General features: G+C 35.7%; 1 protein-coding gene across 9 annotated transcripts in view; it reads right to left on the bottom strand.

The window, feature by feature from the left end:
* NFIB (nuclear factor I B) overlaps window positions 1–24,755 on the bottom strand; it is a 171,491-nt gene that overhangs the window by 6,858 nt on the left and 139,878 nt on the right. The window contains exons 9-11 of one of the 9 annotated variants that reach the window (XM_039729918.1): window positions 23,047–23,212; window positions 19,490–19,572; window positions 10,509–10,597 (exon numbers count right to left, since the gene is read on the bottom strand). The exons of 1 other annotated variant lie outside the window; for it this stretch is intronic. In XM_039729918.1, the coding sequence (XP_039585852.1) occupies window positions 10,509–10,597; window positions 19,490–19,572; window positions 23,047–23,212 (338 nt within the window). The remainder of the gene's footprint in view (window positions 1–10,508; window positions 10,598–19,489; window positions 19,573–23,046; window positions 23,213–24,755) is intronic. 7 more of the 9 variants (XM_039729919.1, XR_005629925.1, XM_039729920.1 and 4 more) reach the window with 7 other exon arrangements.

Here is a 24,755-nt window from a genome sequence, read left to right as displayed (position 1 = left end):
GTTACACTAAGTGGTCTGTTTGTTTATGAAAACCTCCAAAAATGCCAGATGAAAACATATAGAGCAGAAATAATTAAACCATACAAATGACACTATATAGTGTAATGGATATCATGTAAGAGATAGTTAAATATACCACAGCGTACAGGTGATCTTTTTTTAATAATATAGCATAAAGATTCAGTGGTTCAGCATCCTGTGAGATTTTTTCCACTCTTACAACACAGCAGTTTATCTTGTCACCATCCCAAGATGCACCTCTGAGATGTGCAGATGCCCATAAGAACAGAGGACTTTTATGTTCAGAAACCCTGTTTTTAAAAAAAAAATTCCCTAAGAAGGTCAGTCTCAGAAACACCAGTTAACACAGGAACCAATCATCTAAACACTTGCAGCCAAGTCGAGGATAACAGCGAGCACCACATTTCATTCAACAAGCCTCTGAGAAAGAAAATACTCCAAGGACAATTCAATGACTAGGGACTTAAGTCATCATTTTAAAAGAACTCTGTCACTACGAGCTGAAGTCCCATTGGCATTCATGGGTTCATTAGGCACCAATCAGTAATACTTGCAAGATGGATACTCAAAGACGGGTCTCATCTGCTGGTGTTTGGTACCCAGTTGCCCGAGCAGCCCTTTCCTTAGATGTGGTTCTGGCAACCCAGAAGTCCAAACAAAACTACCCTAAGCTATATGATTCTATGACTTCAGAGAAAGTTTTGCCACATTTATTCAGAGGAAAAACAGTATCATTAAGTCAGCATCACTGACAAAGAGCTAACACCAGCACTGGACATACAGCATGCAAACACACTTTTCCTCTGCATTTCATTGTATTGAGATTTTCCGGGGTTTATCGCAAACATAAGTGCTTACTTGGAATTATATTTTGGGATCAGGCTAACGAGCTTCCTTGTAGCACATCTGAAGCCCTTCAACATGTGTACTGTGCAGGCAAAAAGTTTTCTTCCCTCTATATCTTTTGGCCCATTTCTTCACAGCTCTCTCCCTGGACAAGCAGATGCACTTTTGTGGCATCAGGTATAAAGAGGAAAATTGACCTTTTTATATATTTCAAATGTTCATGACATAAACACTTTTCATTTGGTAGCCTTTTGTGATCATTTCAGTTGCTGAAAAGTGGTCAACTTATTTTGTGAATTCCAGCGGACATGTCTCTCAGGTCTTTCACATTAAAAAAATACTAACAGCTTCTGTAATTTACTTCTGTTTGAAAATACTTACCTCTCTAAACTTGCTAATTTACTATTTTGACTTCTAGCAATTAATTTCAGGTGCTATGTTTTACACACACAAAAAAAGTGGAAATAATTCCTGAGCTGCCTGTCTCAATAATGGCCATATTCCCAAAGGCAAAGAACTAATCTTATTTCATGAAGAAAATACAATAAATATTAATATCTTAATGTTTTCAATGTCTGAAGTACAAATACCTTTCATTAAGGCTGTTGGTTTTCTTTCTTCAATTGGGTATATTCTTGAAGGACACCTGCAGCATCTTAAGTTTATCAGAATTTTTTTTAATTGCTGTTTTAAAAAATTTAAGATCAGCTAATATGTTTGATTTCTTGTTGTTGTTTTAATTCTATTGGCTATTACAAAACAAATCTACTATTGGTGGAAAACAAAAACCCTTTTGAAATTTAAAAATCACAGTTACACCACAAATCTTGAACCACTCACAAAATCTTAAACCTTGTTATACATGAAAGATTTTTCCAAGATGATATAATGAAAAGAATATGTTCCAAAAAGAAAAAAAATTAAATAGCAGAGTTTCATTTATGTGGCCTAATTGTTTCAACTTATTCTTCATATTCCTTCACAATTTGTTTTAAAATGCATTTTTTGTTACTTCCTCTTTGGATTCCAGTGATGCTAAGAAATAAATTCTGAAATAATGAACACTAAGCAAATTGCTTCCAAGCATGTGGCTTTATAAAAATAAGAACTAGTAATAAAAAAAATAAAGACCCAAGCAGATTTGTTTGCTTGGGATCTGTCTGAATATATTTTTTTAAATGCACAGTTCTTTGCTGTCCTGTTACATGGGATTTAGAGTGTTTAGTGACTTTAAAAAAATACACACTAACTCAAAGAATATAAATTTTGTTTGAGGTCAACACTCTATTTAAAAAATTTCTGTAGCAAAGGCTAAACACACAGGCTCCAGGTTATCTTTCTGAAGATTTATAGTGCATTTCAATGATTGGATAAATACTGTTTTGACTTTTTGCTTTGTTTCAAAGTTGCCAGCCTTCTAGTGACTGCAGTGGGTGAAGGAAACAAGTCAGTGCTGACTAAAAGCAAATTACTATTTGCAGTGACATTTTTATCTGATACTTCAAATACCAGACAGAGATCTTGATTTTTATGGAAACTGCTCAATAAAAATACGTTGTAGCAAGTTCCTAATATGACTGTTGTTGCCATATGACCTACCAGTTTAATATAGGTGTTTATTTAAACCTTTTAATCCTACCACATTGTATTAAGACCATGACAAAAATGCAGACAGCAAGAAATTTGTCAGGACTACTTATGAATCCTGAGGGAGTAATATATTACCCATGTTAACACTATGTATATCCCACAGGAGTTTCAAAGCCCCTCATCTCAAAGCCAAGCCTTCTGCCAGAGATGATGGTGCAGGCAGCAGAGCACCTGTGGGACCAAGGGAGCCACACACACAGCCACACTGTCTGCCTGCAGGGCTGGAACAGCCACCCCTTCCCCACCTCTGGAGGTGGCTGAAGTCCTGGTCTAAACACACACACACACACAGGGCAGAGTCTGGCTGCACTGGCACCTGGGAAGAACAGCCCATTCCCTCTGTTTGCTGGCATTTCCTAAGCCATCATTTTCGAGGCTTGATGAGTTCTGGTTGTAGTTTAGAAAATAACATTATCATACTACAGGTGGATGTAACTCTATCTTGGGCCACCCCAGTCCAGGTACCACCAGCAGGGGCTTACTGCAGACAAAGGAAGAAAACGGAATGAAAGCTACTGAGGAAAACAGCCCTAGTCACAGCACAGAGCTCTGAGAACAGCAGTGACACAACTATGAATAACCAACACACAACAAAAGCTCTGCTAAGCTACATGCATGTGGCTGTCTATCCAATATTCCCGTGATCTCCCTTTACATATATGGCAAATTTAGTTGGACTTTCAGCCACCCTATAAGCCACACTCTGCTTTTTAGCTCCCCAGTATGAAGCCAAGCAAGGCCAACTGCCCAAAAGTGCAAAGGTCCCCCTGCTAGTCTTCCAGCCTCTGAATATTGCAGAGCTCTGTGGAATCGGTGGAAACCATCTGGGAAACCATCTACTGATTTTTTTAATTTTTTTTTTAAGAACATCCTAGCAGGAATTTCAGATACTTCTGGCTGCAAAGCAAACTCCATCTGGGTGCTCCCATGAGCAGGAAATGGGGGAACACCTTTCCCTTCACCACACCACCACACCATCCAGCAGTTGGTAGAGTCCCAGTTAAAATTCAGCACTTGGTTTCACAAAACCAGAGGCAATACTCTGCCTTTGTCCACTAAGTGCCTCAACCAGGGAAGCCAAAATTCTTTCCATTGCCCAGAACAGAGACAAGGTACTTGTCACTGCAGAAGTTAATAGGATGCCCACACGTCTTCCCCTTCAGATAAGAAATCTTTGTATTGTATGAGTGGAATAACGCAGGTCTACCTCACAATCCAGCTTGCTATTCATGAGGATATCCGTTATCCATTTGCTGAGAGAAGTTGTAATATAAATGTCTTTCCACTGAAACATGAAGTGAGACCTAAAAAAACTGCTCAAGGCTAAGTTTTGAAGAAAATTAAGTGAGAAGCACCATGCGAGTCTGTTGTGAGAGTTGGATCCGTCTTTGTTGCAGGACCACCTTCCTGAAGGTGGTCACTTTTAAGTCATTTCACTACTGCTAGAAGTTTGCTCTTCACTATGGCTAGACTATCAAATATGTTATACAGTCAACAGTTCCCTCTCTATCCACAGGAAGTATAACGTATTTATCTCTTCAAATGCAATAAAACAGCAAAGGAAGATTCTACAAGCATCCTACAGAGTTAACATTCTCTGTTACACTTTCCATTACAGTTTCCAGATGTTAATTCAATCAAGATTTCTGCCATGATTTCCTCTTAAAGATAATAATTGCTGTTTCAAGAACCTCTGATTAAAATATTACTGGAATAGACCACAAGTAGTGCTTATATTATAGATATATACAGACCACTTTGGAGGTTATAATAACATAAAGAGCATAATAATGTTAAACAATTAACTAAATGCAATAAAAAATAAATCTAACCTGACCTGAATAAGTGTGGAGGTCTTTCATATTCTTATTTTCCACCAGTTACTACTTTCTTTCTTTCTTTTACAGTTTGAGAACTCTGTAAGAGTATTTTACCATTCAGAACGTATATCTAAAGCAGTATTTCCTTCTTGCAAAGAAGGAAGATTTACTATCATGTACATGAACTCACTAGCTTACAGTAGGTAGAGGAGAGCCTGCAAAGTCAGTCTTTGGACAGAAAAGGTAAAAATACCTTTCAATCAATGTTGAGTGAAGTGACAGTAATAAACCACCAAGCAAGGAACTTCTATCTCTCTCACTTCTATCTCTCACACAAATACAAGGAGTTTTACTATTTCAAATTACTTGGATCATAAGAACTTTGGAAATGCAATTTTGCTACCCTCAGTGTCCTTGCTAAATTTCCACTTCTGCATTCCTGCCAAAAGAATAACCACCCTTCCAACATCTACCTAATGGAGTACTTCTGCTGCCATTCTGAACTGGCATCTATAGGTAAACAGCTGCCAAATTTCAGCTCCAAGTGGAGTACTTGTTTCAAGAGATGTATAAAGTGTGTTTCAGGTTAGTTTAGGATGACTTTTGCAGTTTAACAGGCACATATCACCCATCTAGCAGACAGAGGAGTTAAAAACCTACGGATTTATGCCCAAGGAGGAAAAAGGAAAATCTCATATAAGAATATGATTTATTCTATTCCCTGCAGACTTCTTTTTGTGAGAGCAAAACACAAAAAGTACACAAAGATTGGGAAGAGGCTACAAAACCCATTACTAACAAAGAATACCCACAACAGAGGCAGAGCCCAGAGAAATCATGCATGTCCATGCTGTGCTTTGGACCACTCATGTACGAGAATTTGGTGCAGGAGCAGGGCTAACAGAAGATTTCAAACATACACTTGCACAGAGGAGGCTCTGACCAAGTCAAGGCAAACCATGGAGAACTTGTGTTTTGTTGGTTACCAGAGTCCACTGGGTGCCCATGAAAAACTAACTCTCAACCATACACACCTGTACTACCTTTTCCTTTTCCCAATTATTACTATTTTCATTTCAAACCATTAGAAATTTTACCTTAGCAGTTTGGAAAAAATATAACTACAAGTTTATCAAAGTAGCATGACTAAATAAAAATGCAGACAATCCTAATTGTACCAAACAAACAAATAAACAAAATAAACCCCAAACAAATCAGTTCTACTGATTCAAAAGAAACAATTGGAGGTAAAATGATAAGGAAGTAGAAAGCTGGAGTAACCAAGGGGTTAAAGATACAGTTTACACTTGGGAATTCTCTATAATATGCTCCTCCTTCCCTAGCAGCTGCCAAAAATCATTTGACAGGAGACATAAGATTAAGTCTGTCCCACCTAAGCGAGCAAAGAGATCTCAGAACAGGCAACCAGTTCACTGCAAGAGTAAGAACTTTTCTAATTCTGCTGGAATCTGCAGTGCTGCTCAGAAATTATTACTAGAGTTGTTTTCTTTATTTTAACATCTTGCTTCTACATCAACTTATTCATTTTGGTCACACTGCAGTTCTTGTTGCTTCTCCCATAAAGTTTAACTTAAAGCTCCAAACATAATCATGTGGAAAATGGACATTATTGATTCCTATGGTCCATTGTTCCCCCATTCTAAGTCCCTGAAGTTCAAGTTCAGTCTGGAATTACATCATGTCTGGTTTCTCCTGGTTACCAGACAGCTTGAGACGTGACCACAGCTACAGAAAAAACAAACAGCCTTCTTCACGCTTCGGCTCCCCTATCGATTCAAACATAAACTTTTATTCTTTCTCTCAAGTATGCTTCAAGTATGGAGCATGGTTAATTTAGAGATTAAGTTCCAAATTAGATTATCTAATGGCATCTTAATGGATTGCTGACCCATTTCCTGTGGGATGGCAGCATGCAAGTCTGGCTTGAATACAACTAATTTCTTAGGAAGTGTTCTTAGGAAGTGTTTCTTAGGAAGATGTTTGCATGGATGGGGAGCAAACAATGTTTTGCACATCATTCTGCATTACAGAGTTGTGCAAAACTATTAGAATTAGTAATTTGAATTGATATATATAACAAATCGTTAGACTTTTTCTCTGTGATCATTTTTGAACTCAGGAAACTTCAGCCTTTTTGTTCTTAAATTGTAATGAAATTGTACTTTTATTCAAACCATTTCTGGGAGAGAAATGAGGGAGGGACACAGGTCACAGTGTATGAACTACTGCTCTAACAGGTGTCTGTGTTTGCCAAAATTACACAGACACACTGCTGGCTGTGTAATTTTAGCTATATGTTTTCTCTATACCAAACATGTACAAGATATTGTGCTACAAAAGCAGTATGCACCCATTCTCAATTCCCCTTTGACTTCTCTCTCTGATAAATCAGATTATCCCATTTGATTGCCTTATCAGCACTGTTAGCATAAACACACAGTGGTGCAGGGTGGGTGGGGAGTGGGAGGGGGAGGAATGAGCTTGGAATGCTGAATACCCCACAGCTACAGCTGAGAAAGAAATTCAGCACTCTGAGAACAGTGCTCCCCTCAGCATCTCCAGGAATGAGCCAGCTGTTGTACTAGGCTGATGTGTCAAGATAACAGAATGAAAGCATGAAATTCTAGCCTAGTCCATTTGCCTGGATAGGGTAAAGGTAATGTTAAACAATTCATGCAGAATGATTGTTAAAATAATTAGTATAAACAAAAATACATCTGTTGATAGCTGAATTGAAGCGAACACTTTGGCAATGAAAAGTTGCTAACAGTCTGTGGAAGACTTGCAAATACTCCACATGGCCTAGGAGAGTCCCATCATGCCAGCTTTTATGAATATTTATACTGGAAATACCATCAATGGTGTAATGAGTGACTTAGATATAGGATCAAACTCATGCTATCAGCCTCACACACACACCCACACTATTTGTCACTCTCACTTGTTTCTTAAGTGTACTTTTTGCATACGCTCTTGCCCTCACGTAGTGACTGAAACCGTATTTTTCTAAATGAGCCTTCCAGATTTTCACAGCTTTCCCTCGCCTTCTGTCTCTAGGAAAACAGAACTGCCTTTATAAAAAAAAAATAAGGATTTGGGGTTTTTTAATGGTTTTGAGTATCTTCTTCACATGTACACCAAAAAATTACCTAAATAATCATAAAAGTCCTGTAGTATTGATGTGTTTAAATGGTGCTCAAAGTTCAGCAGACACAAAAAAATACATTTATAAATAAATATAAAACGTCATATAATAACAGAATATGTACCCTAAATATTCTAAGTAAGCAATGAAAAAAATCAAACCAATCCAAGCAAAAGCTGTACATAGTTTAGTATGAGGAGCAAAGTAAAAATTACTACTTCTAAATACTTCACCAAATAACTGCAATGGGGTTTTTTTTCCCATTTTATTTTGGGTTTTCAGGATGCACACTGAATGTTTAATGTAAGTATTTCCTTAAAACATACTAGAATGTTTAACTCAGCTATGCAGAGTATTAATCTATTTTTTGTTGTCACTGTTCACTGCAAGTCTTTTGGTTTTGTAGAAAATGGTGTATCAGTGATCTAAGATTTTCTGGTTTGTTGGTCCTTTTTTATTTAGTATTATTCATATTCTCTTGTTTTCGCAAAGTTCAGCCTTTGCATACAGACCACTACTGTCTTATACCTGAATTTTTAAATGCCAACAGATACATCATTTTCTAAGGAAATAAAACGAGACAAAAAAAATTTTGAAATCTATGCATTGTACCTACCATGAGGTGGGACAGGCAACTATTAATAAGACAAAGACACAAGGAAATAACAGAAGGTTTTTGTCATTCACTTTCTCCAAACTTCCAAGGTGTGGTTCATCAACAATGCTTGATGATAAAGCTTTCAACCCGACCATATCTGCTGCCTGGGATCTGTAGAGTTAGGGCAGCCAACATGGAGGGACTGCCAACTTTTAGAGGTCAATAACCCCTCTGAAAAATCAGTATACTTAACCACAAAAAACTGATGCAAAAGGTGAGATTGAGTACAATCAAACTGAGCTCTGCAGATCTAAGGAAATCACATAATCAAGCATTTATCAAACAAATTGGAGTTGCAGAAACTTGTTTGGATTGGGATATATTTCTTTGCTCAAATGTGACAATTACTCTTGCAATATATTCTTGTTTTTTAACATCAATTTTAGAGTTAGAAAGGCTCACTGCTCCTTAGCCTGTGCAGGTATAATTTCTCTTCTTAGGTTCTAATTTCTGTGGGATTTGAAGAATGTCATATTTAAAAACCCAATTAAAGCCCATCTGCTTAGGCAGAACTGTTTGTTTTCTTGTCCTTCAAGGCTGTGTATAATCCAACAGCAAGTGCCATAGCCTAGGTCTCTAATGAAATGCCTATGGCAGAAATCGTGCCCAAGCTCTTCTGGCAGTGCTTGTGTTTGTTGGTAGGGCCAGAGTGGCAGGCAGCATTCTGGGAGTGATCTGCAAAGCAGTGTGTTCTATAACAGCAAATGGATCACGGAGCAAGCTCTCATTCACCACCAAAGTTTTCTTGATCATCACATATAAATGTTTTCCCTCATTTCCTTTCTTTACACAATTTGTGCCCAGGGTGTTGTGTGATAGTACTGAAGAACAGAATTCACCAAACACGAGGACTCTCAGTATTACCAGCATTGCTTTAAGGGGGGCTCATATGACGACTGATTAAAACCATGTGAGGATGTTCCTAGATAGGTTGTTGTGATGTAATTTTCTAATGCCTGTCAATGCCCTGAAAAATGTCACTTTGTAGTGGGAGAATGAATCACACCGTCTGTGCTATAAAAGCTCAGTTTGGATTCACTCCTGGCAGTACATTGAAAACTCTGGCAATTACTGTGTGATGGGGATGTGTAATGTGAATCACAGCCCTTAAGGAGATGAGGTGAATCCATTAGCTAATTTTCCATTGTACTCTCTAATATATAAGGAAATCAAATGACAAGGTCTTATTTTACTACCACAATTCCTCCATATTTAAAACACTGTTTCACTTAAAATAAAAAAAAAAAGAAAAATTAAAAAAAAAAAAAGAAAAAACCCAGAAGAAATTAAACTTCATATTTGTAAACAGCACCAATTTTCATATTCAGTAATTTCCCTTCCAAGTTGATACTCAAAAGTCCAAAAACTTAAGAACTTCTAGCAATCCATAGTACCATCAAAACAATGCATCAAAAGGCATTTTGTATACAGTACAAATAAATTACACTCACACACATACACTAGCTATTCAGAAGTACATATATTTTTATGTACACATAAATTTCTAAAAAATATTTTAAATTATTTCATGAGTGAGTGGCTAATAGTTCATCTGATAATCTCCCAACCTACACGCTTTATACGGACAACCCTCATTAAGTATTGAGTGCTGCAGATAAACCTGTACATGAAAAAGATGAAAAGTGATGTATCAAGATTATGTTGATTAGTTTATATGCCTATTTAGGCAAACATACACCTTCTGTTGTTATCATAATTCACTATATACTAAGAGATGTAAAATCTAACAAATTAATAATATACAAAAGATTAATGGAATTTATTGTTTGGTTATTTGGTGGGGGGAGGAGAGGGTGGGCTCATAACATCTTTTTTTTGTAAATAATTCCTAACTTTTCTGTTATCTAGTTGAAAAATAAAATGGTTTATATCTTACCTTCGTTAGTAAGCGAAAACTACACCAGCCGATTAGTAAGAAATGTCTCTATGAATAATATAGTTATTCTTTACCCAAAACCAACCACCACCTCAGCCATTTATTATTATACTCATCTATACCTCTAAAAGCACCATTTTCTTTCTGTTAACCAATCAGGTCCCAAAAATATGAGAGCAAATGACATTTTTAAAGCCTAAGATCAGTATCTCCTTCAACTCGCAAACCCTTTGCATAGGACAGCATAATGTTATTTCAGATGTTACATTAAGGGACGTCTAAAGTCAGCTTACATGAAAGATAACCTGAATGCATTTAGAAGAAATGTTATACACATATTTTGATCATAATGCTGTCACATATATCTCTGGAGACTCACTAAAACAGATATTTTTGTTCTATGCAACTTTTTTAGAGGCGGTGTAGGGGTGGAAATAATTAAAATGTTACCTTTGCCAAGTAATTCCCAATGTATCCTCACTGGCACTGGGGTATAAATGCCTGCCGTTTTGATTCATGGTCCAGTCACAAATTCTCAGCTGTCAATTGAAACCTAGCAGTCAGATATGGATCGAGCATACTACAGTTTTTAGTATTTAAATGAATACATGCAAACTAGTACTGTACATGGCAAAAGTCTTACTTTCCCGATAAGTAACTTTAAAAAACAAAACAAAGAAAAATAACTTATTTTGAGAAATAAATGCCTATAGACTTGTTTAATATAATGCCACTTTAATATGATCCTCTATTAATAAAGCATAAAAGAGTAACTAGTGTGTAGCACATAACAATTAGCCATTATTAGATTACAAACTGAGCTGGAATAAAAGGAAATGTTAATAATCAATAGTGCAATACTTTAAGAAAGGAAATAATTATGCTGTCTTTTTAAGCAGTGCTCTATATAATGTGTAGTTAGTAAGGTAAAATATAATCAATATCTTCTAGCATGCTTTTTGGTAAATACACAAGACATGCAATATATAGAAAATTTGCCAAAATAAAACAAATTGTATGTTGTTATCTAGCTATTTAAGAAGAGTAAAGATATTTTGTAACTGAAGTTTATTAATCCACTGTTACTGAAAGTGGTATTACTTAGCAAGAGGTGATAAAATAATCTAATCGTGTTCAGACTCAGAAAAATAGAATTTAAAATACTTTACTGCATTTTAATATAATGACAAATGTACTAAATATTAGCTGAAACAAATTCTTCCCAGATCCTCAAAACAACAGCTCAGCCTTCACAGATTGTTCAAGCAACCCTCAGCAGTTCTGTTTATTTAACAGCTGCCCAATAGTGTTAGCAGATTTATTGAAAATATATGCTGCTTATTTTTAAATTTAAGAAAGTGAGCTTATCTGGTTTCTGAAGAAAATATATGTTTTATTCTCTGTATCATCATCTTTATATAAATTGCTGTAATATTATATATGATTACACACTCTGAAGATAATGTTGCTGAGTTTAATTGCATTCAATGCATTTTAGTTTTCTCCATCAACGTTCACATTCTTCAGACAGCACAGGCTACAGCAAACAAACTACAATAAACTGTTTTCACAGGAGCACAATTTATTGCAGTCTTTTCCTGAAAAATACAAATGCTGAGGACAAGACAATATTGCAAACCTGACCCTGTCTGGCTGTTAGACTAATAAGCTTCCTGCTGTTAAGGTCTGAGAAATGGAAATGTTAGTCTTTGATGTTTTCATAGGGATTGTTTCTTGTTTGTTATCTAAAGAACTCCAAGGGACCTTCTAAAGGCCATTAAAAGCATGACTAAACCACATGAAATTAACCAGAAAAGGAAACATGCAGTTAAAAAGTTTGCTAGAGGTAACTGTGAATAATATATTAAACATGTTTAAAGAAATGGATAAGTAAACATTTGATTTAGTCACTATACAAAACAGGATCCTGAGCTTGATTTTAATAATGAAAACAGAATAAAATATGTCAGCCCAGTTATTCAATGTACAGTAGACATATTTCTGCTATTATCCTTCAGGATGTAATCATCTTCACTACAAATGCATATTTTAGAACTTCTTAACTTAGCTATAAAAACTCATTTGCAGCTGAAATAAAAGACTGAAAGGTTAAACCCTCCCACCCATGTCCCTCTTTTACTTCTTCACAAAATACAAAATCTATGAATAAACACCCTTTGCTGATTAGAATCATTAAAAATATACTAAAATCACAAACTCAGCATTACCAAATTATTATATTCACTTAGGTCTAACTCAAAAATCTGGCAAGCAGTTAGCTTGTTATATAGAATGCAATTGCATTTGCCATTTGGAGAAAAAAGTAAGAGACTGACATATTGCATTTTAGTAAATTAGCTTCTGCACTATATCACTGTATTCTTCCCACAGTCTGTATGAAAACCTTCCACACATACAATTTATGTGTTAAATTTATCATTAACAAAGCACCACAAAGTTTTTGAAACACATTTCATAAATGTTAGTCATGGCATGCTGTTTATTATATACCGTCACATGTACCTCAAATCACATACAGCAAAATACTGCAAAGATAATAATGCAACATGTGCATTTTTTACCTAATCTCTAGGCACATACATGGGCATTTATAAGAAGGTTCATGCTCCATGGGACTCACAGTTAGTACTATTGTGCTATTCACTGCACCAACTGCACCATGCTTGCAGTACTGAGAACACCATGGAGAGGTGCAGGTGTGCCTGACAGCTGGCTCTGTGACAAGCCCAGAGCTCTATCAGTAGTATGAAATACACCTTCCCAATGTAAAAAGCTGCTACTCCACATCCGTCAGTAGGCTCACATAGCTGCCCAATTGTCTTTAAAAATTAACCTGACTGGAATTTTTATTTATTTACAATCTCCCTCATATAAAACTTCCTCTCCCAAGGCACTCCTATTGAAAGATCTTTGCATGTCTAAGATTTAGAAATATCACTTCCAAAGTCTGCATCTGCATCCTTTGAATGTGTTAAGTAGCTTCTGGGTAAAAATACTGTAGAATTTAATAGAATTCTGTAAGCCTGGGCTCCTTTTAATAGAAGAAGTCTGTTCACAGCAGCAGTGGGAGGCTGCCCTGGGAGGATGTCCACATAGCCCAGAAGGGAAAGCTTGGGTGCACACACCTGACATGAGTATCAAGCTTTGGAAGGACATAAGGCACTTCACTACAGTATTTCAAGTGCTATAAGTAATCTGAAGTAATACTGAAAGCTTTCTGTCTATTTACTCTCCTCAGAGTAACCTAGGCACCTCTAAAACCATGACACAGTGTTGGCTGGAGAGGATAAGGCACAGTCACTCTTACCCACTATAAGCCATTGTAAATTGTTCTTCTGCAGGATATGTGAAGAGGAGAGGCAGGAAACTACTTGAGAATACGTACATTCCTTAGTAGAGAGACATAAGAAATGGTCCCCAGGATACATCTAATAGCTGCTGAAAACATTACTAATTTTCTCAAATGTATGTTATTAATGAGAAATGAATGATCTGACTTGACATATGACTGGTGAAAAGTTTTCCCTAGAAGGCTGTTGAACAGACTTGACCTTCAGTTCACAGTTCTGTGGATTTTTAGCAAAGCAAGGCACAGAAACTTCACTACCATAACATCTTCCATTCTCAAAACACTATCAAGGATTTTCTTATTTATCTCTTATTTAACCACAAGAGAAAGAAAGAGCATGAGTCTATATTATGAAGTGGAAAAGGATGCCCAGCCTTGCAGGAGATGAGGAATCCTAGGCAGCCCAGACATTTTCCTAGTCCTGAATCCCTTATGCCTGTGATACATCCCCACTGCTGCACTGATGAAGCATCCAAGAGCGCAAATCCCACTGCATGTGTTTCTCCTGGGAGGTACTGCAACTCCCTGATTCACCTCAGACATTTCACAGGAAGGGAACACAAGCTTGGAAGTGGACACAGGCCTGGAGATAAGCAAAGCAGTAGACCGAGTTCTTCTGTTCTGTAAAATGCCAGGAAATTGATTTTGTTTTGCACTTTCCAGAGCTGTGACACATACTGATGTGAAGTTCTACCCATATGCTAGATTTTACTATAGCTGCCTTCACAGTTTAAACAGCACCTTGCAAGCACAGCCATTCTGCAGTGTTTTAAGTATGCAAATCACACATACATTAAAAACCCACAGCCCAACAGCTCAATCTTTAATCATAGTATGAATGATTTTTAGGGGGTAGTATTTAAGCAGATTTTGTAGTCTTGTATCTAAAGAATGGCTAAGACTAACACTCATTTCAAGCTTCCGTCGTAGCTAGTGAAAGAAGAGCTGTATTTTGAGAAGGGTAATAGGAGACTGCGATAACTTCTCTTAGTTGAGAAAAGCCCATAAAACTTAACATTTGCATATTGTCATTGTTCTGACTGAAACTTCCTTTAAATGTGTTTCCTTTCCAGGAAGCTTATGTGAAAGGTGACCTCTTAGCCATTTACATACCTCCCTGGCAATCATGTGACCCAGTTTTACGTCAAACTGTCAATTATGATAAGGGACACAATAAGAACAGGCTAAGTGTTGATAACCTGTTTCCTGACTTTACTGACAAGTTCTCTTTAGGAGTCCACTTGTGTTCTTCTTTCAGCCTGCTGCTGAATGCAAAAGTAATATCCACTCAAAACCTTTTGTAAACAAATACTCTGTGTTCAGTGGACATTTAAGTTAGCAATTTCCATGATTAATAGTATGAATAGAACTACATTTTGAACTGTGCATCTCAGTAACTAAAGGATGTATCTGGTAAGAAGAAATTTTTACTGAAGAGACAGGGAAGTAATTTGTAGGAAATAAAAAGTTATCTACAGTCTTCTGATCATTTCGGAGACTTTATTACTATGTATATTGAAAAGTTCTCACTCATAATTGTAAAATCTGGGTGAAAATCATAAATGCAATGTACCATACCCAGAAAGTGCAAGCTTTAATGAAAACCATGACACTGAGTTTATCAGAGCAAAAACTAGAAGAGTTCATTAACTCCTCAGTAGTTGGGCCAGTATGAGCTAGCACAGTGAAAGTCCTAGAGATTATTGGTAACAACCTTAATAGATATTCCATTTATTTATGTTTTCTAATTTAAAATAGAATCATCAATACAAGGCCCAGAGGTGCACTAAAATAAATTGGTAAAGAACAAAAACCTTGCTGTTATTTCTTTCATTCCAACAGAAACCTTATTTTTACGTGATATTATTCATCTACACTTGCAATAAATACAAGTGTCTATGTATTCATCCATCCATCCATCCATCCATCCATCCATCCATCCATCCATCCATCCATCCATCTTTTTAAACTATTTACAAGAGCAAAGTATATGACTAGCATTTCTGGCAACTTTCCAGCATTATTGCCAGAAACTACATAACTTGACTCTAAGTGTTAATCATTTCAATACCATAATTCTCCATCAAGTCGGAGAATCATGACACAAGGAGGCTAAAGAAATGTCATCACATAAATGTGAGGATCTTGATCATTAAGAATTTGTTACTGAACTAATGATCTTGCCATTAAAGTTACTTAGCCAAAAGAATGCAGACACAACTAGAATCTGGCAAGGATTTGTGTCCACTTATAGAAGGTAGAATTTGACTGACTTTCCTCAGTTTACTGTTTTGTTGTTTTTTTCCTCTAATCTAGGCTTAGAAATCACAAATCTTCAATAAATGCAAATTAATAGAGGGGAGGAAGATGAAGGTACACCCATATAATTGCAAAGATTATCCAACCTTTCTTTTATTTAATTTAGCTAGGATGTTTCTCAGCAGAGATAAAGAACAGTGAGCAGGAGATTTAGCTTCAGAAAATACTTCCACCAATGACCAACAATAAAATTAAGAAAAATTCTCTCATTCAGGTACTAGCTCTTATCACGTCTCTTGCCCTCTCCCACAGTGTTCTTCCTGCAGTTATGTCATCAACACTTAACAATTCTCAGAAGCTGATGATGAATCAAAAAAAGAAAAATGAATGGTCTAATTTATAATAGACAGAGGAGGTCTGATATGAATTTTTTACAAGAAAATGCCAAGATATATATGACTCTCCAAATGCCACTGAAGCAAGATGTTATTTTTTGTAACTATTTATGCCACAGCATAGAAATAGCTGGCATTTCAAGGCAAGTAATGTGGAGATCTACCAGCTAGTGTATCAGAAAGTGGACTGCATAGTTATAATTCCCCATTAGAATCTAATCTTTCTAACTATCAATGTTGCAGGCTAAGTAATGCATATAATATCACAATTTCACATTATCCAGAACAGTAAAAGCCAACAAATTCTCTCACTGGCTCTATTATATATTGTCTTTCAAAGTCTTTTTCTGTGCTTCCCATGTAAATGGGGGGTATGCTGGGCTGTACATGGTTACTGGAATTTCTAGGAAGCTATCACCTTGTCAAGACTCCATGTGAGTGTGTGTTGCAAAATACATGTGAAACTTTTAAATTTATTGTGGTTACTGTAACTTAAATGGGCTACATAATGGCTCTTTTTAACAGCAACTAAAACTACTCATGGGTACTTGCTAATATTTCTCATAACCAGAGAATAAATCTTCATAAAGACTCCTCCAATGAAGCAAAAAAGGTACTGGTGACAATATTTATTCTTAAAGGGTCACTGTGCATTACAGGGGATAATGTTTAAAAGATCTCTCTGGAACTAAAACCAATGGCTTTCTAATTGAAAATTTCTTTCCACTAATACAAAATGATTAATTGCCTTATTTCACGTACCCCTTGATTTTTCTTTTCATTCATCATGGGTTGCTTTAAAGCAAATGCATTTAAAATCTGCCACAAGAAGAGTGGTCTATTTTATATTGTTGCAAAGTAATGACAGGACATAGTAAATCAACCCCATTTCTGCCTTACCAAAGGATAACCTTTGCTCTGTTGAAGTTGTTTAGACAATCTCAATGCTCTACCTTACTTTCTGGGTTATGTGTCTGTGTGTACATATATATACAGTCAGTCATCTCTGTATGTCACCTTTAGAATTGAGTGAAGGTAACTAATTCATTAGAAACATACCTATACATACTCGTATGTCCATATTTATCCATCTGAAAAACTTTAAGTATTCTGTTCTTTCAGATAGTTGCAGTTGTGCACACTACTCCTTTAAAACTAATTCATTAGAAACATACCTATACATACTCGTATGTCCATATTTATCCATCTGAAAAACTTTAAGTATTGTTCTTTCAGATAGTTTCAGTTGTGCACACTACTCCTTTATTTTCTATGTATCTGTAGGCATTCATACATACAAACAGACTCAGGCAAACACAGATATGTCCACTGCATATGTTAGAAGAGAATAGTGAGTTAAGAGCAAAGACAATAAAACACTGATATTTTTAAATATATTACATGGCTCATTGGTCACTAATTGATGCTCTTGTATTACTATAATGAGACTATGAAACAATACACTTTAGAAAGGGGAACATTGGTTTAACACAGTAGCATTAAATAATTTTTCTGTTTCTGAAGTGTATGTGAGATTTAGCTTAGTTTTCCTTCCCTTTAAGCTGCTTGGCCACATGTTTTACCATGAAAGGGAGTATCAGATACAATGCATGTAAATACCAAAGACCTTTGAGATCCCTCTCACTTTGATGTACCAAGGACACTGAAATGCTGAAATTTTGAAATCTAGTTTGATCTACACAAAGACAAAAATAAATAGAAGATGCAAAACATCAGCAATATGTATGTCAAGTTCAGCCAGGAGAAAATTAAATATGCTTCTACTACTTTCTGGCATGTGACAAGAAGTTTAGAAGTCTTTCAATGAGCTTGGAAGGTGGAGTAGGCCTAAGCAGGAGTAATCTGCAGAAAAAATTGTGTCCAAAAATACAGAGGGGAAAAATATATTGCACATCCCTACATTAACAGGATGTCAGAGACATTTTAAAGAACACTATATAAAACTTCACAGGAACTCCACAAATTACATTCACTGTTGCATAAAAAAGAAAGGTGTTGTGTGTTTTAAAAAACAATAATCATATCTTGTGTAACCTGAAAAAAAACATTTCATAGTAATTACATATTTCATAATAAAAAAATCTTTGAGAGGTTAAAAAAATCCAACAAAACAATATGCCAGAAAAATTATTGAGAAATTAATGGCTGGAAAAGCCACTAGTAGTCATTACATATTTTCATAACAAAAGTGTACAGATGTTTGAATTTAAGTCTTACTAGTTAAAAAAATAGTTGGCAATGCATCAGCTATTTTGAATAAATTATCATCTTTATGATTTTCTCTGAACTCTGCACATGGTGACCTTTAAAATGGACATACTGCTTCCTTGCCCTGTGAGTGGGTATGGATAAGGAGTTTCAGCTGAAGCATGGGTCAGCTATATCTTAATAACGTAGAACAGGTAGGTTTTACTGAAAAATGAAACAGAAATGCATATAAACTGTTAACAGGAACACAAGTCTGAGGAAAAAACACCGTACAACAAATGCCAAGGCCTATTTAACACCCTCTTTCTTACTGCCACATTCAGCTTTTCTCCTTGTAACATTTTACATGCTGTGAACTTCAAAGTCCTATACTGCTAAAATCTAAGAGGAACACAAGCGCACACCATAAAGTACATTGAAATTCTAAAGGGTTTGAATTTATTTTTTAAATGTACCATTTCTGTATGTGCATGGTCTTGCTACTGACTGCAGCTAATTTATTTGTATGCTGTCATTAATCTCAGCTCTCTGTATTTTCACAGTTTGGGTAAACACTTCATTTGCATTAAATTTACAGCATTAATGAAATGTGAAATTTAAAATGCTACTTGAAATATAAATGATGTAAGAAACTAGAATAAAAATGTGGTTTTTTTACATTTAAAATCAGCAGACCAATTTAAGCCTATTACACTGGAAATGATGATGTGATGCTTTGAGAATTTAGTTTTACAACTAATCTTCTAAAAGTAAAATAAAGAAATGTGTTAAACATCTTAGGAAAAGGAAACAAAACTTGAAAATAATAAACCGTATTTTTTGCTTTGAAAGTTTTGCTTATTTTTGTAAACTGATTTTAAAATTAGTATTTGTTTCTTAAACACCTCATTCTACTTCCTAAAATCCTATTAAAGGATAAATGTATGAACTGTTGAAAAATAAAATATTGAAAGAAACATCAGGAGTTCCTTAAGATGGGACCAATCTAATAAAGAAACAATAGGCTAAGCTGATATTTCTTAAAGCAATCCGTTTGTTTTGAGTAAACATCATCTTCACGTGACAAATACTGAAAACTTCCAGATTTCGGTCTAATCCAAGATACCAGTGGCAGCATGTAGGAAGATAATACCACAAAAGCTTCTCTACATCATTACACCTATGTGAAACTTGCCCACCTGTTGCTGGTGTAGGAAGGATGGGTCTCTTGGGCTTAGTCCCACATATCGATTGGCTTGGGATGTGCCTGAGGCTGTGTAGGCTGATTAAGGAAGAACAAAACATATTGATAAAAATACCAACCTATCATATCTATTACCTTGTGCAGGTACAGTACAAATATGAGAGATCCAGAGTTATGATTTTGCAATATATAGGAAGTGTCTTTGGCTTTTCTTTAAGAGAAAGCAAAAGAAATATAGGACCAAATTTGGAAAGGCATGTGTAAATTCCTATAAACTTCAATGGAAACTGCATGTGTAAATCATAATGATGTCTCTTGACAATAGTAGTTCCTTTGATTATTTTTTTCAAATTATTTCATAATTTATTTATTTGAACTAATCACACTTTTAATTTCCATTATACCAATCTAAAGCAACTGTGAAATCACTGAAAGTACAATGCTGAGAGAAAATATTCATGAACACATTATTTTTATTTCTGTAAAGGCCCTGTTTTTACTGAGAAAGTACATAAAAACTGTAAAAGGAGAACATAAATTAGAATAAAAAGTTTGGTTTACTTAAGTGGCATGAAATGAATCTTTGCAGTAATGGGATGTAATCTGGTTAACACTTTCCTAAGAAGGGAGCTGATTCTTACTGTGCAATACAACAGAAAATATTCAACTCCACCATACATCAGAAAACAATATTTTCTGAGGAGTGCTACTAAATTAATTCTATCGCTACCTGCTTCAGAAGACTGAGGAAATCCATTTCTGAGGAGAAAGGGAATGTCAAGTGATGCTGGGATTAGATACAGAGAAGGGATCCTTCACCTCTGGGACAAATTCCTTTCTGATCTCTCCCAGTAATTCCTAGAAGTCATTATGTTCTCATGTCTTTTAGTGGCATTTATGAAATTAGTTAGGTGGTCTTACTCAACTTCCCAGTGTGGAGATGTCCACACTGCAATCTGTAGCATCACAGCCTGGAAACTTGCTGGAAAAATAGCAAAGACTTAGTAGCATAACTACTAAAACTGGACAGACACATACAAGCATGCCAGTGAGAAGCTAGGTGAGAGTAGTTACTAAACTGGCCTGCTAATATTAAGTCCACATGGAAAAAAACCAAGAAAATGCATTCATTAAAAAAAAAAACAAAAAAAAAAACCCCAAACCTATATATACAATAAACAGGTTTTACTGGAAAACTGTCATAAGAATTAACCAGTTTTTAAAAAGATGGAGGCCACAAGGTTCCATAAATGTTATTAAAGCCTGATGTTCTCTCTCATTAATAAAAATTCTGCTATAGCACTTCAGAATGAGAAGCAGTGCTAAGCATTTGCTAATTTATTTTCATCACGCTGAATAAAAATGATATTTTTTTGTCCAAGTTATATAAATATATAACTATCTATATTTTGGACCAATTAATCAGTCAATCACTGCAAATAAAGTAAAACTACGCCATAAAATATGTTGATTTTCCCATTAAGTTAACATCAGTAATCTGTGTGATGGTCCCATAACAACTGACAATACAACTGGACTGATAATACAGTTTATATGTATTCATACATAATTTATATATCAGAAGGACATGATCCCTCATTTTATTGTTATTTTTCTTCATCAACAAGCTATATTGCTTCATTTTTTTATGCTTTTACAGTTACCAACCTGGTGTCAACAGCCATTATCAAGGAGATAGACTAATGCAGTTTTCCGAAAATCGTAACACCCTGAGCAGGAGAAGTGTTTTACCTATCTTGTAGGCAGTATGGCCACATTCAAATAAAATTTGCACATAGGGATTTTTTATATTGTTATTTATGTGCTGTAGTAGCAATAATTTACTTGGAAACTAATATGGAAGCATGGAGGAAGCCTTATTTTAAGTATCTAAGTCAAGGTGCTCTAAAGATTCAGCAGGAATCAGCTATTCAGGTTCCCATGAGTTGCATAAGAAACTAGGTGATTATTTATTTGGAAAATATGATCCAAAAGTTCCCTTGGTAGTAGGACAATGTACAGATTAGGTATGCTCCCCTATAATGATGATTAAGGTCATATAACTAGGAAACATCCCAAAACAGTTCTGACATTTACTGTGTTCTTTTTGCCATTTTTAACAGAAACCCTGACCTCATCTAAGAGAGATATGTAAGCCAAGCACAATCATGTCAAAATGGAATGAAACCACGAATACTTGAAACTGTACAAGAACTTAGTTTACTCAGTTTTCTGCTCTGCTGGTAAAACTAACTCTTCTTAAAAGGTCCAAAAACTGTACCACAAATCACCAGTGGGGCTTACAGATAGACTCTTAACAATTTAAGACCTCTTAAGAAAACTCATATACTGAAAGGGCAGGTAAAATGCTCCCATAAACATATATATATATATATTTTATATCTGAGCAATAGTTTCTCTAAAAATTACTGCTACCCTTTTATAATAAATACTTAGAACAGTTTTCTCCTCACATCTTATGCCTTTGAGTCTCACCTCTTCCTCAGATTCTAATGAAAAGTTTTAAAGTGGTATAACACCTGAAAAGGATACACTTTATGGTCTCCAATAATGGCAGACCAACAGTTAGGGAGTGTATTTGAAGTTCAGATATTAAATAGGTCTAGAACAAGTAATTTTAATGTTACAAATTCTAAAAAGAGTAATACTTTAAAAGACCGTTAAGATTTTTTCCAAAGAATCTGGAAGTGTGTCCTAAAATCTTCACCACTCTGATAAATGCTGCTAACACTGGCCATCTCAAATCCAAATAAGAATTCAAGGACAACATAAATTCAGAACACAGTTAAAAAGCAACATTCTGCACTACTTATCATGAATACTCTGAAGGGAAGAAATTAGCCTAGATACTTGCTCTTATTTCTAGAACTGCAATTCCATTGAAGATAATAGGACAAATAACATGATCCTATATGCAGTAAAGTGCTTAAAACATTGAAGTTAGAGTTTGTTACTTTCTATTTTAAAAAACAACAAGCACAAACAGTGGATCTACCATCCCTTGTAGAAATGACAAGGAATGAAAATTTTCTTTTGCCACAAAAGTTGATTTTGCTAAAAATGACACAACCTATATTAACATGCAATTATCATAGCTCAGATTCAGTATGTGCTGTAACAAGGTTTGATTTCTGTAGGAAAGTTCATTGAGGAGCAAATTATCCAGTCCCTGTTTGGGATTCCATCTCTGGGTCATTGCAAAACCTTACTGTCTGGGTGTGCTTCTCAATGTCTTAACAATGTCCACCTCAGATGAAAAAACACATTTTCTTTTCCTTGAATAGTGGTCAAATATGCGGGCTTTTCCCTTTCATTTTGCTTGTCATGTCACAAACTTTGGTTCATGTAACATGATCCATCGGTTGCAATTTTGGAAGGAAAAGCTTTGCAGTCAGATCACGTTTGCTCTCCATGTAAAATGATGAGCATCCACTTGGTCAAATAGTAGGAAAAGGCGCCTTTTTCTGGCCTCAATTTGAAATCATATCAAATCTTTGATGGACATTTTTTGTTTCCTAAAGAAATACTTACTGGTTGCTGTAGGTGAAGATGCCTCACCTTCAGTGGATGTAGTGATGGGTTTAGTATCTGTCATGGTCAGGGTCACAGGTCGCACCGCACTGTGATGGGGAGAGGGTGCCAAAACTGGAGTAAAATGGCCAGGCACTTTCCCTACTACTTGACCACTGCTGTTAGGCTACAAAACAAAACCAAAAGAATGCCTTGTGAAACATACACATTGTGTTTAAGGAACCTACCTATCTTAGGGTTTTCCAGAATTGCCTATCATCGTAGCACCTGTGTTTTGGAATGTGCTGCTCTAAATAGGCAATGTATTTCTATGTGATATTTTCACCAGGCAGGTCCCTTTTCAGATAGGTAGTACATGCTCATGTAGCAGTACATTTTGGTAAGATTCCTCTGCATTCTTCCTACCTGGGTGTACATGACTCAGATTGTTTCAAAATATTTTTGCTGCTCGTGAAGTGTCTGTGAACCAAAATCCCATGATAGCAGAAGTAAACTGACCAGGCACAGGCCTAATATATGAAGTATTAAGAGCAAACAACTGATGTAAAACCTCTGTTTTTACATGCCATACCACTTTGGCTTGGAGGATAACCAAGACTTGACCACAGTTGTCCACAGAGGTTACTCACCCTGGAAGGCTAACTAATGATTCACAATTTGGGAATAGGGCAGAGGGTTTGGATACCATGCACTATAATGTACACATTATAACATCTGGCAAAAAGCCACCTATGAAAAACACAGAAGCGTTTAATAATGGGAACTTTGCAAGTCAAGAGCATAATAATAATAACACCTCTTTCATAGATACAGGAGGCTGTCTGCATATGATCTTATGTCAGGTACAGGTCATTAAGGTAATATGGTACATTCTACATGTAGGCACACCTGAATATGGCAATTTTGACTGGTAAATATATGTTTATCCAGTGCTTAAATAAACCGTACACATTCTACATGACTGCAAGTACTCCAAGGGTAAATAACTTGCAATAAAAACTAGCACATAGTAAATAGTCTTTACAACAGCGGCTGATAACTTCTGTCTTAAACTGATTGTGTGCTCTATGAGTCACATGAGTCACTATGATTTTAAATCATTTTTATGAGTCACTATGATTTTAAAAGATTCATACAAACAGGAAATACTGGGAGGCTTTTAATCAGAAGCATCTTGTCAAATTAAGATAACCTAAAGATATGGACTGATTAAGGACACAATTCCACTGATTCAAAGAAAAGTTAAAGGAGGTAAGTATGACTATGTTAATGAAATAATAACTGGACTGACACAATTACCACAAGTATGTGAGAAGTATAAACACACAGAAGAGGAAGGAATTATTTGGAAAATACAGGAAATGCATACTTGGGGTAATGGAATGAAATTGAGAAGGAGGAAATTTAAAATTAATAGAACAAGAAACTTCCTGGTAGTATGATTCACTAAACTTTGCAAATGCACCTGAGGGACAGTCTTGTTTAGGACATCTACAGCTAAATTAGCAGAAAACAGTAGAAAAAATAAGTGAAAATAGAAACCAATAAGGTATCCATAGGAACATATAGCAGTTAGCTAACTATCTCCCCCCTCTAAAATCACAAGCGTTACAATGAAAAATAACAGCAAATAACCACACTAATTATGAGTGGCAAATTACCCCTCCTAATGAGAAAAACTCACTCTCTAGACACAACTTGTCAGGAAG

This window comes from Passer montanus, unplaced genomic scaffold (genome assembly GCF_014805655.1).
Source record: "Passer montanus isolate IOZ18808 unplaced genomic scaffold, ASM1480565v1 scaffold7, whole genome shotgun sequence".
NCBI lineage: Eukaryota > Metazoa > Chordata > Aves > Passeriformes > Passeridae > Passer > Passer montanus.
The sequence above is the reverse complement of the archived record's forward strand: the minus strand, read 5'-3'. Positions and strand labels throughout refer to the sequence as shown.